General features: G+C 35.5%; 2 protein-coding genes across 2 annotated transcripts; both read left to right on the top strand.

Annotated features, from left to right (window-relative positions):
• Window positions 1-738: 738 nt before the first annotated feature.
• LOC130591045 (uncharacterized) lies at window positions 739-3,223 on the top strand. The gene is made up of 4 exons (XM_057393937.1): window positions 739-1,296; window positions 1,519-2,275; window positions 2,381-2,540; window positions 2,797-3,223. Exons 1-4 carry the CDS (start codon window positions 739-741, stop codon window positions 3,221-3,223), a joined length of 1,902 nt encoding a protein of 633 aa, XP_057249920.1.
• A 1,118-nt stretch (window positions 3,224-4,341) lies between these two features.
• Window positions 4,342-12,405, top strand: LOC104907258 (subtilisin-like protease SBT5.3). Its single transcript, XM_048641917.1, has 3 exons — window positions 4,342-4,839; window positions 11,154-11,340; window positions 11,858-12,405. The coding sequence occupies exons 1-3, from the start codon at window positions 4,342-4,344 to the stop codon at window positions 12,403-12,405; spliced, it is 1,233 nt and encodes a 410-aa protein (XP_048497874.1).
• The last annotated feature ends 6,823 nt before the right edge of the window (window positions 12,406-19,228 follow it).

The raw sequence follows: 19,228 nt of genomic DNA, 5'->3' as shown, positions 1-19,228 counted from the left end.
TGTTCAGGGATTGGTCATGTTGCTAAGGAGTGTGGTAGGAAACACAAGACTCAATGGATGCAAAAGAAGGTGCCAAAGACTCGGAAAATGGAGAGTTCAGAATGATCCCCATAAAGAACAAGAGTAATGAGCAGCTTGCAACAACAAACAAGGAAGTAGGTGGAAATCCTGTCCAGATCAGGAATTCTTTTTCAGTGTTAGCTATTTCAAAAGAAATGGAGTCTGTGCAGGGTCAGGAGGAAGCAAGGGACAAGGGTGGGCTGGTTTTTGAACAATTAGAGGAAATCAATGAGGAGGGGGAGCCTCCTACAACTAATGGATAGCTTGATGAGTTGGAATGTGAGGGAACTCAATCAGCCAAAAAAATAAATTGAGGTAAAAAACTTTATCTATCTCATAAAATTAGGCTGTTTGGTCTCCTTGAGACTAAGATAAAACCACATGCTCTGGGTGGTGTTTATCTTAGGTTATGTCCTGGGTGGTGTGTGACCTCAAATTGTATGGTGGCTGGAACTGGTAGAATATTAGTGGGTTGGTATCCTTCTGCTTATAATGTGAATATCCTTTATAGCTCAAGTCAATTAATCCACCTGGAGGTGGAAGTTGTAAATGGGAAGAAAAAGTTTCATTGTACCATTGTATATGGTGTTAATGAGAAGAAGGGAAGAGAGATCATGTGGCATGACTTAAAGGAATTAAGCAAACAAGTAAGGGGTGCTTGGGTGATTTTAATACTTTATGGGATTGGATGAAAGAGTTGGTCTCCCTGTGAGAAGTAGAGAAGTAAGAGATATGAGAAGCTGCATGGAGCAGTGTAGCCTTAGGGATATTAAGGTGAATGGTAACTTTTTCACCTGGACAAATAAACAGGAGGGAGAAGCCAGAGTATTTTGCAAGTTAGATAGGGCCCTTGGCAATGTAGAATGGGAAAATAAATGGGAAATGATTGAAGCTTATACTTTTCCAGAGGGTGAGTATGACCACTGCCCTGTGATATTGAAAGTGGTGTCAGCTACTCACAAAAAGAAGCCATTTAGGTTCTTCAACATGTGGTGTAATTCACCAAGGTTTCTGCCTATAGTTCAAGAAGGATGGCAAATACAGATCCAAGGCACAAAGATGTTCCACGTTGTCATGAAGCTGAAAAATTTGAAGGGAGCTTTGAAGGGGCTCAACAAGACTGAGTATGGTGATATTTCAGTCCACCATAGTAGATCACAACAACAAATGATGGAAGCTCAAGCTCAATTGCATCAAGACCCAACAAATATTCTTTTGAGGCAAAAGGAATGTGAAGTTAGGAGTGCCTACAATATAGTTCATTCCAATTATCTGAGTTTTTTATCCCAAAAAGCCAAGATAACTTGGATAGAAGAAGGAGATGATAACACAAGAATGTTCCACCAGAGCATTAAACAGAGAAGAATATAGAATAGAATTAATGCCATAAAAAATGCAAGGGGAGAGTGGGTGGAATCTTCACAGGGAGTAATAGGTGCTTTTCTTGATTTTTATAAGGACCTGCTGGGAAGTAGTGATGATACAAGGAAGGTGGATAATAGAATTGTCCAACAAGGGAAAGTGTTAAGCACAGAACAACAACAATGGTTAGATTTGACCTTTGATGTCAGAGAGATAAAGCAGGCCATTTTTTCCATCACTAATGAGAAGGCTCCAGGAATTGATGGTTACTCCAATTTCTTCTTCAAGAAAAGCTGGGATATTATAGGCCAGGAGGTAATAACAGCTATACAAGATTTCTTCAGGACTGGGAGAATGTTACAGGAATTAAATGTGACAGCCATCACTTTAATTCCTAAAATCAAATGTCCTGCTGGAGTTGGGGACTACAAGCTCATTGCCTGCTGCTCAGTGATTTACAAAGCCATCCCAAAATTGATTTGTTCCAGGCTTAGCTCCATCTTGCCAGAGTTGATTTCACCCAATCAAGGTGCATTTATAAAAGGGAGAAGTATTATGAGCAATATCCTGTTATGTCAGGACCTTGTTAAGAGATTCAATAAAAGGCAGAATCAAGAGAGAGGGATTATGATGAAGATAGACCTCAGGAAGGCCTATGACTCAGTAGAATGGAAATTCATAGAAGAGTTAATTCAGGCTCTTCATTTTCCCCCTCATTTCATCAGATGCATTATGAGCTATATTAGAACACCCAAGTTTACATTGCTGATTAAAGGGAGTACTGAAGGGTTCTTTTCTGCAAAAAAGGGATTAAGGCAAGGGGACCCAATGTCCCCATTGCTGTTTGTGATTTGTATGGATTATCTAACCAGAATTTTACAATATATAGGGGGAATGCAAGGTTTTAAATTCATGAAGGGGTGTGCTTCATTGAATTTAAATAATCTTTGCTTTGCAGATGACTTACTCATGTTCTGCAAAGGGGAAGCTCACTCAGCTTACCTATTGTTACAAGGTCTGAAACTCTTCTCTGAAACATCAGGGCTACAGGCCAATAATGCCAAATCAGCTCTTTACTGCAGTGGCATTAATGAAGATGAAGCAAATAGAATTCAGCAGTTCTGGCTTTTCTAAGGAGCAATTGCCTTTTAGGTACCTAGGGGTACCAATTAGCAATAAAAAACTCTCTGCAGTTGATTGTGAAGGTCTGGTGGAAAAGATGGTAAGTAGAATTCGTTTGTGGAGCACTAGGAACTTATCTTTTGCGGGGAGAGCACAGCTCATCAACTCAGTTCTAATGAGCATACATAGCTATTGGGGGTAGATTTTTATCATACCCAACTCTATTATAAGAGGGGTAAATGATATCTGTAGGCATTTTCTCTGGAGTGGTAAGGCTGTGGGAGTCAAGAGTGGCTACATTAACTGGGATCAGGTGTGCTCACCTAAGAAAATGGGAGGATTGGGGTTGAGGAATGTTACAAAGTGGAACCTAGCTGCAGTGGGGAAGCTTGTGTGGCATATTGGCAAAAAGAAAGAAGACTTATGGGTTAAATGGATTCATTCCATTTATATTAAGGAGCAATGTTGGTGGAGTTTCAGTGCTCCTCCAAATGCAAGCTCGACAGTAAAGCAATTGTGCAAAGTAAAAGATGCTTTAAGTGGTGTGAATATGCAGAAATGGCAGGTAGATAACAAATATTCTATAGCAACAGTGTTCCACACTATCACTCATCAGGGGGAAGCTGTGAACTGGGACATGGTGTTTGGCACAGGATGGCTCTCCCTAAACACAGAATAATCACTTGGTTAGGTATTCAAGGGCGTCTGCAGACAAGGGAGAAATTGTTCAGATTGAGTATTATACAGCAGAATACTTGTTGCATCTGTGAGAGGCAAGAAGAAACTCATCTTCATTTATTTTTTGATGTGAGTATAGCAAGTCTGTAATGGGGCAGATTATGGAGTGGTTAGGAGTCACTTACAGACAGAGATCATTAGCCTAGTGGATCATGTGGATACGAAGATCTTTCAAAGGATCAAATAAAGGTCAGGAGAGGAGTCTTAATAGCTTCTGTGCAAGCAGTGGCATATCATATTTGGATGTTTAGAAACATGGCGTTTTGGCAGTACAAGGTACGTAGTATACCATATATTGTAAAAAGTATACAATATATAGTAAAACACAGAGTCAAGTTTTGTCTCCCTAAGAAATGTAGTACAGTTGATAAGGGTGGATAACAAGTTTGTAATTAGTATGGGTGGTATGTGTAAGCTTAGCTTACAGTGTAATTTCCTAGATAGCTGATTCTAGGATGTATGAGTTTCTGTTTTGGTGATTAATATACTAGCTTACTTACCAAAAAAAAAAATATTCAGAATCTTTGATTACTAATTATTTTTGTAAAAAAATAAAATGAAATGTATATACTCAAATAATCAGTCATTTACGGGTTTTTTACTACCTGCTAATAACAATTTCCTCCTAACAACTATTAACATATATTTTGGACAGGTGTTTGGCCGGAAAGTGAGAGCTTTTCTGACAAAAGCTTTGGCCCTATTCCCACAAAGTTTAAAGGAGCGTGTGCAAATGAGCATGATCCAGCATTCAAATGCAATAAGTTAGTGGTTTCAATTTAGCTTATTAGTTTGAAAAATTAATATATAATTACAATTCGAAGTTGTGTTAAACAACGAGAAACCAATCAAATCTTAGTTTTGGTATAGTGGTAAGATTTTGTACCTCACAATCTTGACTCACAAGAGATACTCACAAGAGATACTACGCTTGGGTAAATTAAGTTGTGCAATTAATATTGAGATGTATTAATATACTTGTCGTATACGTATTTCAGGAAGTTGATAGGAGGGAGATACTTTTACAAAGGTGTTATGATACAAGCTAAGTCAATAAACATGACCTTTAATGATACGTTGAGCCCTAGAGATGATGTTAATGGTCATGGCACCCATACACTATCAACAGCTGGAGGTAATTTTGTCCCTGGAGTTAGCTATCATGGACTAGCAAATGGGACTGCAAAAGGAACAGCACCAAAATCACGTGTGGCAGCCTATAAAATAACATGGAAATCTCCAGTCCCTCATGAAGAAGCTATCACTAGTGAAATGGATATGTTGGCTGCTTTTGAAGCTGCTATGGATGATGGCGTGGATATCATTAATTTTTCCATGGGACCAACTGAATTTGTGGAATATACAAAGGATGCTGTTGCAATTAGTACTTTTCATGCTATGAAGAATGATATTCTCGTAGTCGCTTCTGCATCAAATACTGGACCCTCGCCACAAACAGTTGAAAACACAGCCCCATGGGTGTTAACTGTTGCTGCATCAACTGTAGATAGAGAGATTTCTTCCTACATCATTTTGGGAAATCATCTAAAGATCAAGGTACATGTTTATGTTTGTGACAACCACATATATATACTTCTTCTATTATGAAATTGATGCAAGAGCTTCATTTTTCAAGGTTGAACTCTTTAAAATTTGACAATTAACTTTCACCATTGTCGTATAAGAATAATATAATTATATACAATATTTTTAAATTCATCTTAAATTATACTTTTTAGATACTCCTTTCGTCCAAGAATCCATACTTCTATTATTGTAGTGATCACACATATTTCATTACTATTTATTTCTCCTCTAGTTGGCAATCTCCACTTTCTCGTTTTTTCTTTCTACACTTTAAATGACCTAATTAACCATCCCTCCAGTTTAATAGTATACCAATAATTTCTATCACATCAACTTTTTACAATAAATTAAATTAATCCCTACCCTACATTATACAACCTAGCTTTCATACATCAACGAACCCTACTATTGTGGTCAAATGTGCTGAAATTCATATATATATATATATAGAATTGTACTCCTAACTACTCTAATATCTTTGATTTAACTATTGTGGGGTAATCGATTTGTTGAACCTTTAGGCCCGATCGATGATAAATTCTACCCATTAATCAATGGTGCAGAAGCTCATCTTCCTAACGCTAATATAACTGATGCGTAAGTTAGCTAATTCCCTTCTTTTTGCTTTATATCCTATCTTATACAATTAATTATCATGTCGATAATATAATATAAGCCAGCTACAAGCCATTATGAAAAATTAGATTCCGAAATTCATAAATATTAGTTATTTGTTCCATTATACTTGTAGTTTAGAATTTGTTTCATATCAAACATGTGATTTTGTTTATCTGATACGTATTGTGGATCTAGTTTATGGTGTGGAAGTTCAGCTCTGGATCCCGCCAAGGTCAAAGGAAAGATTTTAGTGTGTCGTTATACATTATCCATTCCAGAGTCCGCAAAGGATACTATTGATAGCGCGCATGCTAGAAAACTTGGTGCTGCCGGTCTAATCTTAGCAGGTGACGAGAAGCTAGGATCACGCATTTTACATAACGAACTTCATCTTCTCCCAACTGTTATTATTAATTACAAGGATAGCGAAACTCTTTTTGGCTATATCAACTCCACAAGGTAAGATCTATTATTAACTGTTAACTATATACTTTAATTTCGCTATATCGTATATATAGTAATTAGCCATCAATGCTAGGGGTAAATGTGCTAGGCATGTTATTGTTCACTAATAATATAGTATAGCTTAAGCTGATGGTTGAGGCCCCACGAATAGATCTATACTCTATCAACTAACTTACGATTTGGGGTAATAATAATAATAATTACAATGCATGTGACAGGAATCCTATTGCGTCATTCACTACAGCAAATACTTCATTGGGAACAAAGCCTGCTCCGATCATGGGTTGTTTCTCATCAAGGGGTCCAAGCAAACTTAGTCCTGGAATTTTAAAGGTTCAAATCCTTCATCATCATCATCGATCTTGTCTACTTATTTAACTTTTATCTTATTTGACCTGGGCACACATAACTTACAAAGAAATTCACTTAGTGACCAAGTTAGTTACTTAATTACATACCCATTCTTCTTTTCACTTTAAATTTAAAGTAATTTTTTTAAAATATAATAACTTAAAACTTGACTTTTATTTCTATTAATGTATGATAAAAGAAGCTAATGCCATATCTATTTAAATTTATTTTAAAATTTGTTTTAAATATAGAAAAAATTGATCAAAATAATTCCAAATCATGGGCTTTTTATAATCCTCATTCCTAATAAGGAGTTATTTCTAAGTAACCCAATTATAGGGGCTTCTTTCAAAAATACTCTTTCTTCTTTCTTTCCCACATCTGACATGTAAGAATTCAGGTTATCCCACCTAACAAACTAGATACAAAGAACCAAAGAGAAAAAGAGGGAGTACGCTATGTTCTTTTTCTACTCTATGTTTGTTTCTTGCCTAGAAATATGATTTGGAATTTTGAATGAATTTAATTTTTTGATTTTTCCAAATTCAAATTAAGGTTCTAACTTCTAACTAATGAAGTAATCTATGCGTTTAAGACAACTATTTTGATATGATTGAGTCAAATTTTGATTTTTCATATGGATAAAACTTGGTTGATGAGTGGGTAATTGAGCCATTACTGATATAATTTAATGTAAGGGGATATCCAACTCAATATTAACAATTATTTTTAATAATCTGTTAGGAGTGGGTAATCCACCAAGTAGGTAGATATAGTATGTCCTCGATTTTCAGCTAAGATCAGAACTGCTTCTAGCCACCACCAAGACAACCACTGATGGCCCTCATGGTTAAGTGTAATTGGTTCATGTTAATTAAAAGCTTAATTAAATTCATTATCAATTTATAAGAGCTTAAATTCATCACTTCCTCGGTTTCAAAATATAAGACACACACAATGTTCGAACTTTTGCCGTTAAATACTCTCAATTTATGTGGATAAAAAATTTAAAAAATTGATCTTATTATAGTATTTTCATGACCAATCTGACGGTATAATTTTTATAATTTTACTTATCATATTATGAGAGATATTTATGATCAAAGCAAATTTTCGTAAAGAGTGAATGCCTTATATTTTGAAACGGAAGGAGTATCAATTACTACACCTAACCACCAGGTAGAGTGTAGACAATCTACTACTAATAGAACATTAAAAAAAATATTAATCATGTTGAATTAAATTATTCCATAACCACAACTCTTAATAAGTATTTATTAGTAATGGGTAGTCTACTCAGTGGATGGACAGAGTTTTTTTTTCCCTCGAATTCATTTTTGGTGCAGTTAAAAATTGAGACTTGCATTTTTATGTTAGAGATCGCTCATTTTTTTTCTAGGTTTGAGCGAGGTTGACGGTGATCGATTTTAGTTGATATATTATTGAAGGTCGATGTTGTCGTTGCTAAGTTAAGTGTTGTGGTTGATTTTGGTTGAAGAGTAAAGAGAAGGGGTTATACTTTAAGCCGTTGAAGTTCATGAGCAGCCGAGCAAGGAATTTTAGAGAATCTATGTGATGACTGATGAGTAGGGAGTCTCTATTACACTCCCTCCGTCTTCTATTAGTTTGCCGCTTTTTTTGCACAGAGTTTTAGGAGGAATAGTATTGTAGGGAATACAAAGAAAGAGAAAAGATTATTTATAATTAAAGTTGGATGTGTGGGCGAGGGAGAGATTGTGGGCCCATTCCAAAAACAGCAAAAAAAAAAAGAAAGGGGTAAACTAATAAGGGACATCCTTAAAAGGAATAGGGGTAAACTAATAGAGGACGGAGGGAGTATATCACAATAGAGGTGGAATATCAAAAAAAAAATAGAAAAAGTAAAAAGTAAAAATAAAAAAGAAATGTAACTACTTAATTAATTAAAAAAATAAAAAGATAATAAAGACAAAGCAAAAAAGATATCATTTAAAATTTACAACATAGTTACTTACTTCTCTCTGAACTAACTTTTTGAAAAAAATTTAAAAATCCCTGATTTAGTGGGATAAACTGATTAAAAACATAAAAATTCATGATTTATTAGATGTATTTAACAATTAATTGAATTTTCGACATGCTTTTGCATGCATCGAGTGCATGACTGGTTATAGAAAATATTGACTGGTTATAGAAAATATAGGTGATGAACAGGGAACAATGGTAACTTTGGGAAAAGGAATCATTTTAGGTCAGGCACTGTGAAATGGGAAGAGAGAGAGAGAGTGTGAGAAATTACTTGTTTAATCGAGAATAAGTCGCACCGGAATAATTTTTGAGACGTCTCCAATAGTTGAAACTATTGTAGAATAACTTGTTATTGAGATTATGAAAAGTGGAACTGTTGAAGGTGGAATTATCGTGGCCAAACATTCCTCAAACATATATAAATATTAAAATTGTCTATTATTACATAATTACAGGCCAATTGCTATTATTTAAAATTTATATTCAAAGCATCTATACTAATATATTAAAAGGCGTGCGTAAACGAGGAATGGTGCCACGCGCCGCTCTCCCTAGAGAGTTTTACTTCATGTAATCCATGGAAAATAAAAAAATTAGAAATTGCATAGGATAGGTTTCGATCCCATGACCTCAAGTTCATGTACTAAAGTTTTAACCACTAGATCAAGTTTTATTTAGTGTTATCATATCAAAGTATAATATTAATAAATGAAAATTTTTCTTACCCCGGACATAGCCCGGGCCTAATAACTAGTTGCTTTTAGTTAAAATGAGTTACTTTTAAGTTAAAAGAGGTGACTCTTCAAGTTGAAATGGGTTACTTTTGAAAAAAGAGTAACTATTAACCATAAATTGGTCACTTCTATACAAGTAATAGTGATCTATTTAGGGGAAAAAATTATCCTTGTCTGACAATAATTTATTATACACTCATTTCATTCAAGAACTTTTTATTAAATATATAGTGCAAATTTTTTTATTTTGAATAGAAGAAAAACCCTAACACAAAGAATATATCGTTAGGAATAAGGATTGTAGGCGCTAACAAATCAAATAATCGAAGAATAATTTGTAGAAATCAATAAACAATAATAATAATAAAGAAATAGAACGATAAATAACACTCAACATTACCGTGAAAACCCTTGAAACAAGGAAAAAACCACAAACACTGCACTACGACTTTGAATATGAGATGATGATACATAGAGACTATTCGATCTTTCTAGACTCTCTAATCTCTCTTAGAAGTCCCTCGAAATGAATTTCTCTCTTAATTAATAAATTTTTCGACTTTGACAGCCTAATAACAATTTTTATAGGTTATGATTATAGTCCTAGTGAAATACGTAAAATCGCAAAATATTGAATTTCATTAAGGAGCTCCCGCTCCTTCTTCATTTAGAGTGAGCGTTCTACGCTCGCTCAAAATTTCTGCCTCGAATATGATAAAACTGATGCACTGAGGTATTGCCGCTCCTCTAGGTTACTCCTCTCTGTTGAGTTATTATTCAACAATCGTCACTATAATTCATGATTTATGTCCACATCCGTATAACCAATAAAATCCCACTTGGAGACCAGTATAAATGACAATTACTTCTCGAATAAATATAGCCATCGATCCTGATTTGTCATCATCACGTTTCATATATCACCAACACAAATCTACTTCCTCCTCATAAAAAAACCCAGACTGAGACCTCACTCGATCTCGAATCTCGATCATTACAACACAACTAAAAGGACTCTTCATAGTTCTATAAGCATTCCGGTGACACTACCATCCTAACAACCCTTCTTTAGGATCCATTTCTCAAGCACCGGTCTCACTTCACCTTTTTTATTCCATGATCTACTCTAGCAAAAAGAGACACCAACTTTAACCCTACAGTTATTCTTCATAAGCTTACTATATACAAAATTCTGACCGAGAGACACCATCCTTGGTGAAGTTTCCCGTCTCCCTTCCTTTGCTACCTTTGTCATGTTCCTTTTGATGAACATCACTCTACTACTTACTCCTCGAGCTATTACAATAGCAACCATAACAACTTTCAAGGAAGCAGTCTCGAACTCTACCTTGTAGCAGGTTGTCAAGTTGACTAATAGATATCAAGTTTTTCTTTAGATCAAGGATGAACTTAACATCCTTAAATTGAAACATATCCGTACTTGCAAGCTTCACACTCACATCTCCCTTGCCCTTTAACCTTCAATGGTCTACTATACGCAAGGTACACCTTTCCGAGCTTCTCATATCTCACATTCTGAAAAACTCCTTGCAAGGCAAAAACAAAACGAAGAACCGAAATCCAAGATCTGTGAACGTGTTAAGTTCAATGCATTGCATACAACCAAAGCATCAGAAAGATGCTCCGTGACAGAGTTCGTCCAAGCATCACTTTCTTCATCACTATCTTGATCCTCATTCTTCTTTTTCTTCCCCTTATCAGTTTTTTGCAATTCACTTTCTCATATAGTGACCTTTATATATATATATAAGTTCATATGAGAACCACCCTTATGATGAGAACAGTGAGCATATCTCATTTTTCCTTATTTTACGAATACTTTACTCATTTAGCAATGTTTTTGGTCATTTTATGATTTGCTTAGTTTTTTTTTTTATTTATTTAACATTTTTATGCTCATTTGACAATGTTTTTGCTCATTTTATGTATCTACTTATTTTATGCTTTTGTTCATTTTTTTTATTTTTTTGCTTATTTTATGAACTTTTTGCTTATTTTTAGTGGTTCGTACCATAAGAGGATTTCACTAAAGCACAACAATATGTATATATATATAGGTACTAATTTTCCTATTTATCTACTGTATAGCCTGATATTACAGCTCCTGGAGTAGATATTCTTGCAGCCTTTCCTCCTAATAAATATAAAACTCCATACTTTATGATAAGCGGAACATCCATGGCAGCTCCTCATGTAGCAGGTATTGCAGCTCTTATTAAAAAAATTCATCCTGATTGGACAACTGCAGCCATCAAATCCGCAATTATGACAACTGGTACGTACATATATTACGATAAATTATTGGTGTCTCATCATGAGTTGCGAAAATGGCATTTCACAGGGGCATTATTGACATTTCATGCAAAAGATAAATGACTAATCCATGAAGCTAGTACCAAATTTCATTAAAGCTGGTACCAATACCAAAATAACTCTTATTGTACCAAAGTGTAAGTAAACTTTGGCATCAACATGAGCTTTGGTACCAGTTATACTTACTTGGTACCAAAGTGTAACTAAACTTCGGTATCAACTTTGAGTTTTGGTACCATTTATACTTACTTGGTACCAAAATGTAAGTAAATTTTGGTATCAATTTGAACTTTGTTACCAATTATACTTAATTTGGTACCTCCAAATACCAATTATATGTCATTTTGACATCTAACAATGAGACGTCTAGTAAAACTCATACATTAAATATATACTTGATAAAATAAATGCATGATGCATATGGGTATAGAACCTCACTAGTCACCATCTATTTATTACGGTTCTTACTATTATTGCAGCAACTCCCCTAGACAACACTGGGATGCCAATACGTGACTGTGATAACGCGAGTGCTGCCACACCTTTTGCATATGGGTCGGGCCATGTGAGACCCAACCTTGCAATGGATCCCGGATTGATTTATAACCTCAATCAATATGATTACCTTGATTTCCTTTGCACATTCCCTCATAACAATACAATCTTGGAAAAGTTCAGTAAACAACATTCTTATAAATGTCCAAGCTCCTTCAATATCTTGGATTTTAATTATCCCTCCATATCTATTCCTAACTTTACCGGCAAAGCAATTGTTACTCGAGAGTTGACAAATGTTGGACAGCCAGGCACATACATTCCACGCATCGAAGCACCCACTGGGGTTTCAATTGTTGTGGAGCCTAAGACTTTGGTGTTCTCTAAAAAGGATGAACAAATCAAGTTCAAACTTATTTTTACAGCTGATATTAATCATCTTCCCAGTGATTACATATTTGGAAGTTTGGTTTGGTCTGATGCTAAACATGTTGTCAGAACCCCTATTGTAGTCAAGGCCCAAAAAGCCTAAGTTAATAACCATGTGTAATCTACTTTTACTACTTTAGATTCCGTGTGATGGACAAATTATATTTAGTTGTTTTTTTGACATCAAAGAAATTGTGCATTAATGAAAAACGAAATTACATCCTAATGCTAAAAACAACCAAATGAACATAAAAAACTAAATTGAGCGGAACTCGCTCTTACACAACAACTGCAAAAACATAAATAACATAAACTAAAATAAAGCTGCTCGATCTGGTGGATGACGCTTCTTCTGGTGGATGACGATCGCCAGAATCCGGATAAAAGGAGTAGGAGGAGAGAGCTGATTTCACGAGCGGGGTAACTAGGTACCAGCGAGATTATGAACTCGCAACAAGACCAATGCCAGTGACCTTCTGTCACCTGGAATTCGATGGTCGAGTTTGTTGAAAGAGTCACATTCTTATGTGATGTAATACCCTTTTGGAAAGGTAATGCAGGCTTCTCCTGTGAGGAGAAGCTCAAATAAGTTGACGCGCTGTAACCCCAATTGATAAATTGGGGGACCGCCTTCAGATTTCATTTTGTCAAGGCAATGATAAATGAAATCATTACCAAGCGAGAATGAAATCTAACCAAGGTTAGATATGGAAGAACCATCCTATTATTAAAATCGGATAAAACAAACCCCAAACATGAAATCGCTTGCCACGCAAACCCTAACCAACTACAGAGACAGATTGATGTAACAATTACCACCACCATAATAATCAATAACACCATACTAATCCAACCAAAAACCTCGACAACGAAATCAATTAACTAAACTTAACGTGGGTAAAGGGGACGCACTTCAGAGAGCCGGAGAAACACCAGGTGAAGGGGGATAAAGGAACCACCACCGTGAGAAACTACCTACAAAACACTAAGGGGGGAGGGGAAGCCAGCCACCTTGAGAAACACCCTACACAGCAACACTAAGGGCGAAAGGGGGAGGGGAATCCTTGTAACTGTACTTTTCCTTAATACAACACTAAGGGGGGGAGGGGAAGGGGAAGCCCTGTAACTTTACTGTTGCCTTGATACAACACTAAGGGGGGAATGGGGAGGGGGAGGCCCAAAAAACGAACAACTAGGGGGAGGGGGAGACATTAACCACGAAACAGGGGGGAGGGGGAACCACTAACCACGAAACATGGGGGGAGGGGAAGATGGTGGAGACACGGCTGGAGCAAGGAGGCGTGAAGGGAAGATGCGTCCACGAAATGAGGGTGGCGGAGAGGAGGCTGGAGGGAGCAGCTACGACCGGAAAAAACCTCGAGGGTGATACGATGAAGCCGACGAAAGCGAAGAAAAGCGACACAAAAAACCCGATAGAAAAGGCGAGAAAAACCGGCGAAAAAACCGACAGAAAAGGCGAAGGAAAAACAACGAAACTCGCCGGAAACCTGCGCGGCGCCGGATCTCCGGCGAGTTTTAGGGTTACAGTGAGTGTTTGTAGAGAGAAGGCAGAGGATATGAAAGAGTAAAGAGAGAAAAATGAAGGTGACCCCATTTATGTTATTACATACTACTGGTAATTATATTTAATTGTTAGGAAAAAGATGAAATGACAAATTAAATCTCTACGAATAATTATATTTTACATGTTCAATTTTTTCTATAATAAACATATACTTTTTCTTCATTATTCAAAATTAAATTGTGATATTCTTAAAGTTAAAAATCATAATATTCCATAATTTTTACGTCAAGATATTTTACTTCATTATATCTAAAAAAATTTGTACATCATTCAACCATGACACAATAATTGAGGAGAGCAAAGAAATAGAAAAGATTTAAAAATGACCTCATGTGATAGGAGAGACAAAGAGAGAATATATTATCAAATACGTGTGTCAATATTGCAAATAATATACAACTTACTTACGCTTTATTCTGTTCAATTTATTTTAATTTATTTCAGAAAAATAAGAGTAGTTCAGATAAGATAAGCTCGGATAAGATAAGTTTAAATAAATAAAATAAGTTTAATATAACGAACTAACTATGTTAGGCAATACAATAAATTAAAATATAAACCTAAGTAAGTAAAATATGATTGATAATATGTTGTAATGTTATGCTTCTTGAACTTGGAAACTTGGTCATTTTATATCATGTGATTTTATAAATTTAAATATAATATCATTACCTCATACACGTAGAAATGAAATATTGATTACAATTCCTAGCATAGGCACATTATCTTTTTTTTCCTTTAATATAACTTATAAAAATTATGATATGTAAATGTAAATTGATGTTACTATTTATTATCTTAGTGGTTTCCTTGAAATTAAAAATTATAAAAATACGTTTGTTGCGTGGAAGGCAGCCTTGCTGCAGTTTATTTTCACGCGTGGTTTCAAGCAAAAATTGTAAAAAAAATTATAAAAAGAAAAATGTGCCTTAAAATCTACCATGATTCATGGGCAATTCCAGATTTTTTAGTTTGGAATTTTAAAAACAGTGATTTGAGAAAGATAAGTAAATTTCAATTATGTAATTATTTATTGACTTGGTCATAAATTTAATCAATAATCTGATTTTTTAATCTAATTAAAATTAGTTAGGCTAGTTTTAAAGGATAGAATCTTTAGGTAATTAGATATTACTTAAATTCTTTACCTCTTGCTTTAATTAAGAATATTTGATATTTTAATTGTTGGCAAGTATAATATGTGATATTATTGTGTGGATTTTTATATTATGATATAATTGCTATGTATGACTAGTATGGGCCAAATTAAGTTAGAAATAAATCTGCGTATCCTGATGTATTTTTGTAATTTTAAATACGATCTGCGTATCATTAAGTATTTTTGTAATTTATTTAATTTAGTTATTATTTAAATTATTATGATACTTATGTAATCCAAAGAAGAGCCATCAAGAGAAGGCCCATGGAAAGGTGGATGGAGATCCATGAAGAGTCCAAGAAGGAGCCTATTGATGCTTAGTTCTTAGGATTAGGGGCCATACTAGATCATTTTATTTTGCATTTTTTATCTTTAAAATGCTTATAAGTTTATTGTATGTTGTTTGTTAATGCGCTAGAGTTCACTAATTCATAACAACATAATAAACATAGGCCCCGTAAATATTAAGGTTTGCTTTTCCAAACATAAAGTACTTATAAAATCCTTAATTAATAGTAATAGGTCATGCCTCCGCAGGGTTTATCATTAATTTTGGGATATAAGGTAAAATTGCGAATTTTACAACTTAGTTTGGTTGTCCTTAACAAATTATCAAGAGCGTTTTGAATTTTGAAGCAAAAGATATTTAAGCATGCGATGTTTATCCATCTAAACAAGAGTTATAAATTATTATAATTAGTCAAAGACTTTACTTACCTTGATAATGTAACGTTAGATAAGGCCTCCTTGCTTAGTGTTGATATTGATAGGATCTTGTAAACACTTATTCATAGGGGCCTTTAATTTTGAATAGGTGGTCAACCTAGAAACCTTTCATGTTTTAGGTTGCTTTATAAACATAAAATTAACTTTGCTTTATTTTTCTGTCTGTAGATATCATGTCTAATAACAACAACAATCCGGTTTCAACATTCGTCCTTTTTGGAAAGGGACGGACTGAATGGTGAAAATTTCCTTAATTGGGAAAGGACCTAAGACTCGTTCTGGGTTTGAGGGTCGAGAGGACTCTTAGATACACTCTCCTGTAGTAACTGATGAATCAACTGAGGCGAAAAAGTCATGCCAAACAGGCTAGTAATAAGTCTATACCAATCACTTGCTTGATGGTAGCAGCCATGGAGCCGAACCTCCAAAAGAGGTTTGAAACCAAGGATGCTTATACGATCATGCAAGAGCTGCGGGCCATGTTTAAAACTCAGGCCCGAGTTGAACGGTATGCTAATAGGGAGATTCTTAATGTCACTTGAGCCGGTCAAGCTGTTGGCCCCATGCTTTCGAAATGATGGGTCTTTTCGAAAACATGGAAGACTTGGGTTCCTTATAGGCTTGAGTTGGCTACTGACATTATTCTCCATCACTGCCTGACAGTTTCATCAGTTCAGAATGACCTATAATATGAATGAGTTTGAAAAGAATTTGCAAGAGCTACATGGATTGTTGGTCAATGCTGAAAGGAACATCCCTAAGGTTGAACCAAAGAAAAAGGTTGTAATGGTTCAAAAGGGAATGAATTTCAAAAAGAAATGGGCAGGAAAGAAGGACAAAGACAAGCAAGTTGTCGTTGTTGCTGAAAAACCTAAGCCAACCGCCAAGCCAAAGGTCGCTGCGGAAAGCAAGTGCTTCCACTGTCACAAGATTGGACATTGGAAGAGGAACTGCCCGGTATACTTGGAGGAAAAGAAGTCTGGGGCTTCCACTTCAGGTATATATTATTTATAGTATCAATTTGACTTCTACTTCTGATATGCCATGTTTATATGGCATTCTTGACACTTTTTCACTACTTACTAACGGGATTTGACACAAGTTTTGTAATGATATTGATCTTTTTCTCTACTATGTTGTAATTTGCTCTTTATTTGAATCATTTGAGCTCATTTGTGTTGGAGAAAGTTCAAGCTGGAAAGTTAGCATGTCGAAGAAACTCTTTGAAGAAGTTATCATAGTGAAGCAAGGAATAAGATGTGTGCTTCTTGAGGTTTTTTGGTATGAGCAAGTCATTTTCAAGAAGGGAGATGAGAAGCTGTACGCCAACCTCCGCGGTCCGGGAGATTTCATTGCGACCGCGACAATTTATGGTAGAAAAGTGCCGAGAGCTCCTCCGCGACTTCACCGCGGGCGCGGACCCCTTCCGCGGGCGCGGTGCTTTCCTCCGCGGTCGCGGACCCTTGTAACAAGGAATCGGCTTTTTCGTCTTCCCTATTTTGTGATAAAAAGAACACTTCGTCTTTTGTTGGAATATCTTTTTTCATCTGGTTTGAAAAGAATTCAAATAAAAATTTGTAATCCTTATATTATGGAGAACTAATCTTCATCTTGGTGTATCAATTGAATCAACCATTTTAATCAGCTTGTGAGTTCAATTCTTCCTTTAAATTGCTTGAATGTTGATGATTCTTCATGTTCTTCATGTTTGATTGTTTTTGTGCTTAAGTTAACTTGATCAATTAACTTTTTGCTTATTACGATTCTTATCTTTTATCTGATGTTGAGATATTATCTAGGTTTGTAGTTTATGCCCAATTATCGCACGCTCGTGGATGATTGAGTATAAGAAAATCATCATATAATTTTGCATTCGGCCGCTTGTGAATGCTAAATTACCCTATTGGAATCTCCCTAGTTTTTATCTAATTTTTTCATTAAACTTAGAACGCTAGGGCTAGGTTGTTACGCCATTAAGGGTCAGATTAGAGCGCTCGCTTAGTCTTACCACTACGTTAGGGGAAATTGAATCTTATGATTCACAATAGGGCGTTCAAGTAACTTAGGTGTTGAATTGTTCAATGATCAAGGGTTGAATTGTTGTGAAGATTGATTGCCAAGTTCTCGTTTATTATTTGATTTTCCTTGTTTATGCTTTATTTGTTTCAATTTCATTCCTCAAAACCCCCCCTTATTGTTACTTAGCACACGTTTAGTCAAACCAAACCTACCTTCTCCGTGGATTCGAACCTTACTCCCTTATACTACGTTTGTGTAGGGTAGTATTGATTTATTTGCGTGTTAGCCGATACGACTTAGGCCTCGCCAACTTCTTTATGGGTATTTGATACCGGTTGTGGTTCTCACATAGTTAATGATGTGCAAGGACTAAAAAGAAGTAGGAAGCTGGCAAAGGCGAGGTAGAGCTACGCGTTGGAAATGGAGCACGAGTTTCTGCACTTGCAATAGGGAGCTATAGTCTACCCTTGCCATCTGGGCTTATTTTAGAATTAAATAATTGTTATTTTGTTCCTGCAATAACTAAAAACATAATTTCGATTTCAGTTTTGGATTTTGAAGGGTTTTGTTTTGAAATAAAGAACAAGTGTTGTTCCATTTCTTACAATAATATGTTCTATGCCAAAGCTAAATTGATAAATGGCTTATATGTGCTTTATAAGTCATTATCAGTATATAACAGATAGAAGAGAAACAGAAATCAAATTATTCCAACCTAACCTACATTTGGCATTGTCGAATGGGTCATATAAACCAAAAGCGCATTCACAAGTTACAAAAGGATGGTATAATTCCATCATTTGATTTCGAATCATTTGATGTATATGAGTTCATGCTTAATGGGAAAATGACAAAATCACCATTTACTGGAAAAAGTGAAAGGGCCTGCGATCTTTTAGGACTCATACATACAGATGTGTGTGGTCCTTTGAACACAAAGGCAAGGGGAGGGTTTAACTACTTCATTACCTTCACTGATGATTTGAGTAGATATGGATATATCTACTTGATTAAACATAAGTCGGAATCTTTTGATAGATTCAAAGAGTTTCAAAGTGAAGTACAAAATCAACTTGGTAAGACAATAAAAGCACTACGATCCGATCGTGGTGGTGAGTATTTGAGCCAAAAGTTTGATGATCATCTAAGGGGTTGTGGAATTCTTTCACAATTAACTCCACCAGGAACACCGCAGTTGAATGGTGTATCTGAAAGGAGGAATCGAACCTTGTTGGATATGGTTCGATCAATTATGAGTCTTGCTAATCTTTCTATTTCCTTTTGGGGATACGCTCTCGAAACTGCTGCACACACACTAAATAGGTGCCCGTCAAAGGCTGTAGAAAAGACTCCATATGAGTTATGGAATGGAAAACCTCCAAACTTGTCTTTTCTTAAAATTTGGGGATGTGAGGTCTATGTAAAGCGGTTACTATC

Source organism: Beta vulgaris, chromosome 4, assembly GCF_026745355.1.
Source record: "Beta vulgaris subsp. vulgaris cultivar EL10 chromosome 4, EL10.2, whole genome shotgun sequence".
Lineage (NCBI taxonomy): Eukaryota > Viridiplantae > Streptophyta > Magnoliopsida > Caryophyllales > Amaranthaceae > Beta > Beta vulgaris.
Note: the sequence above shows the minus strand (reverse complement) of the source record. Positions and strands in the feature narration are given on the sequence as shown.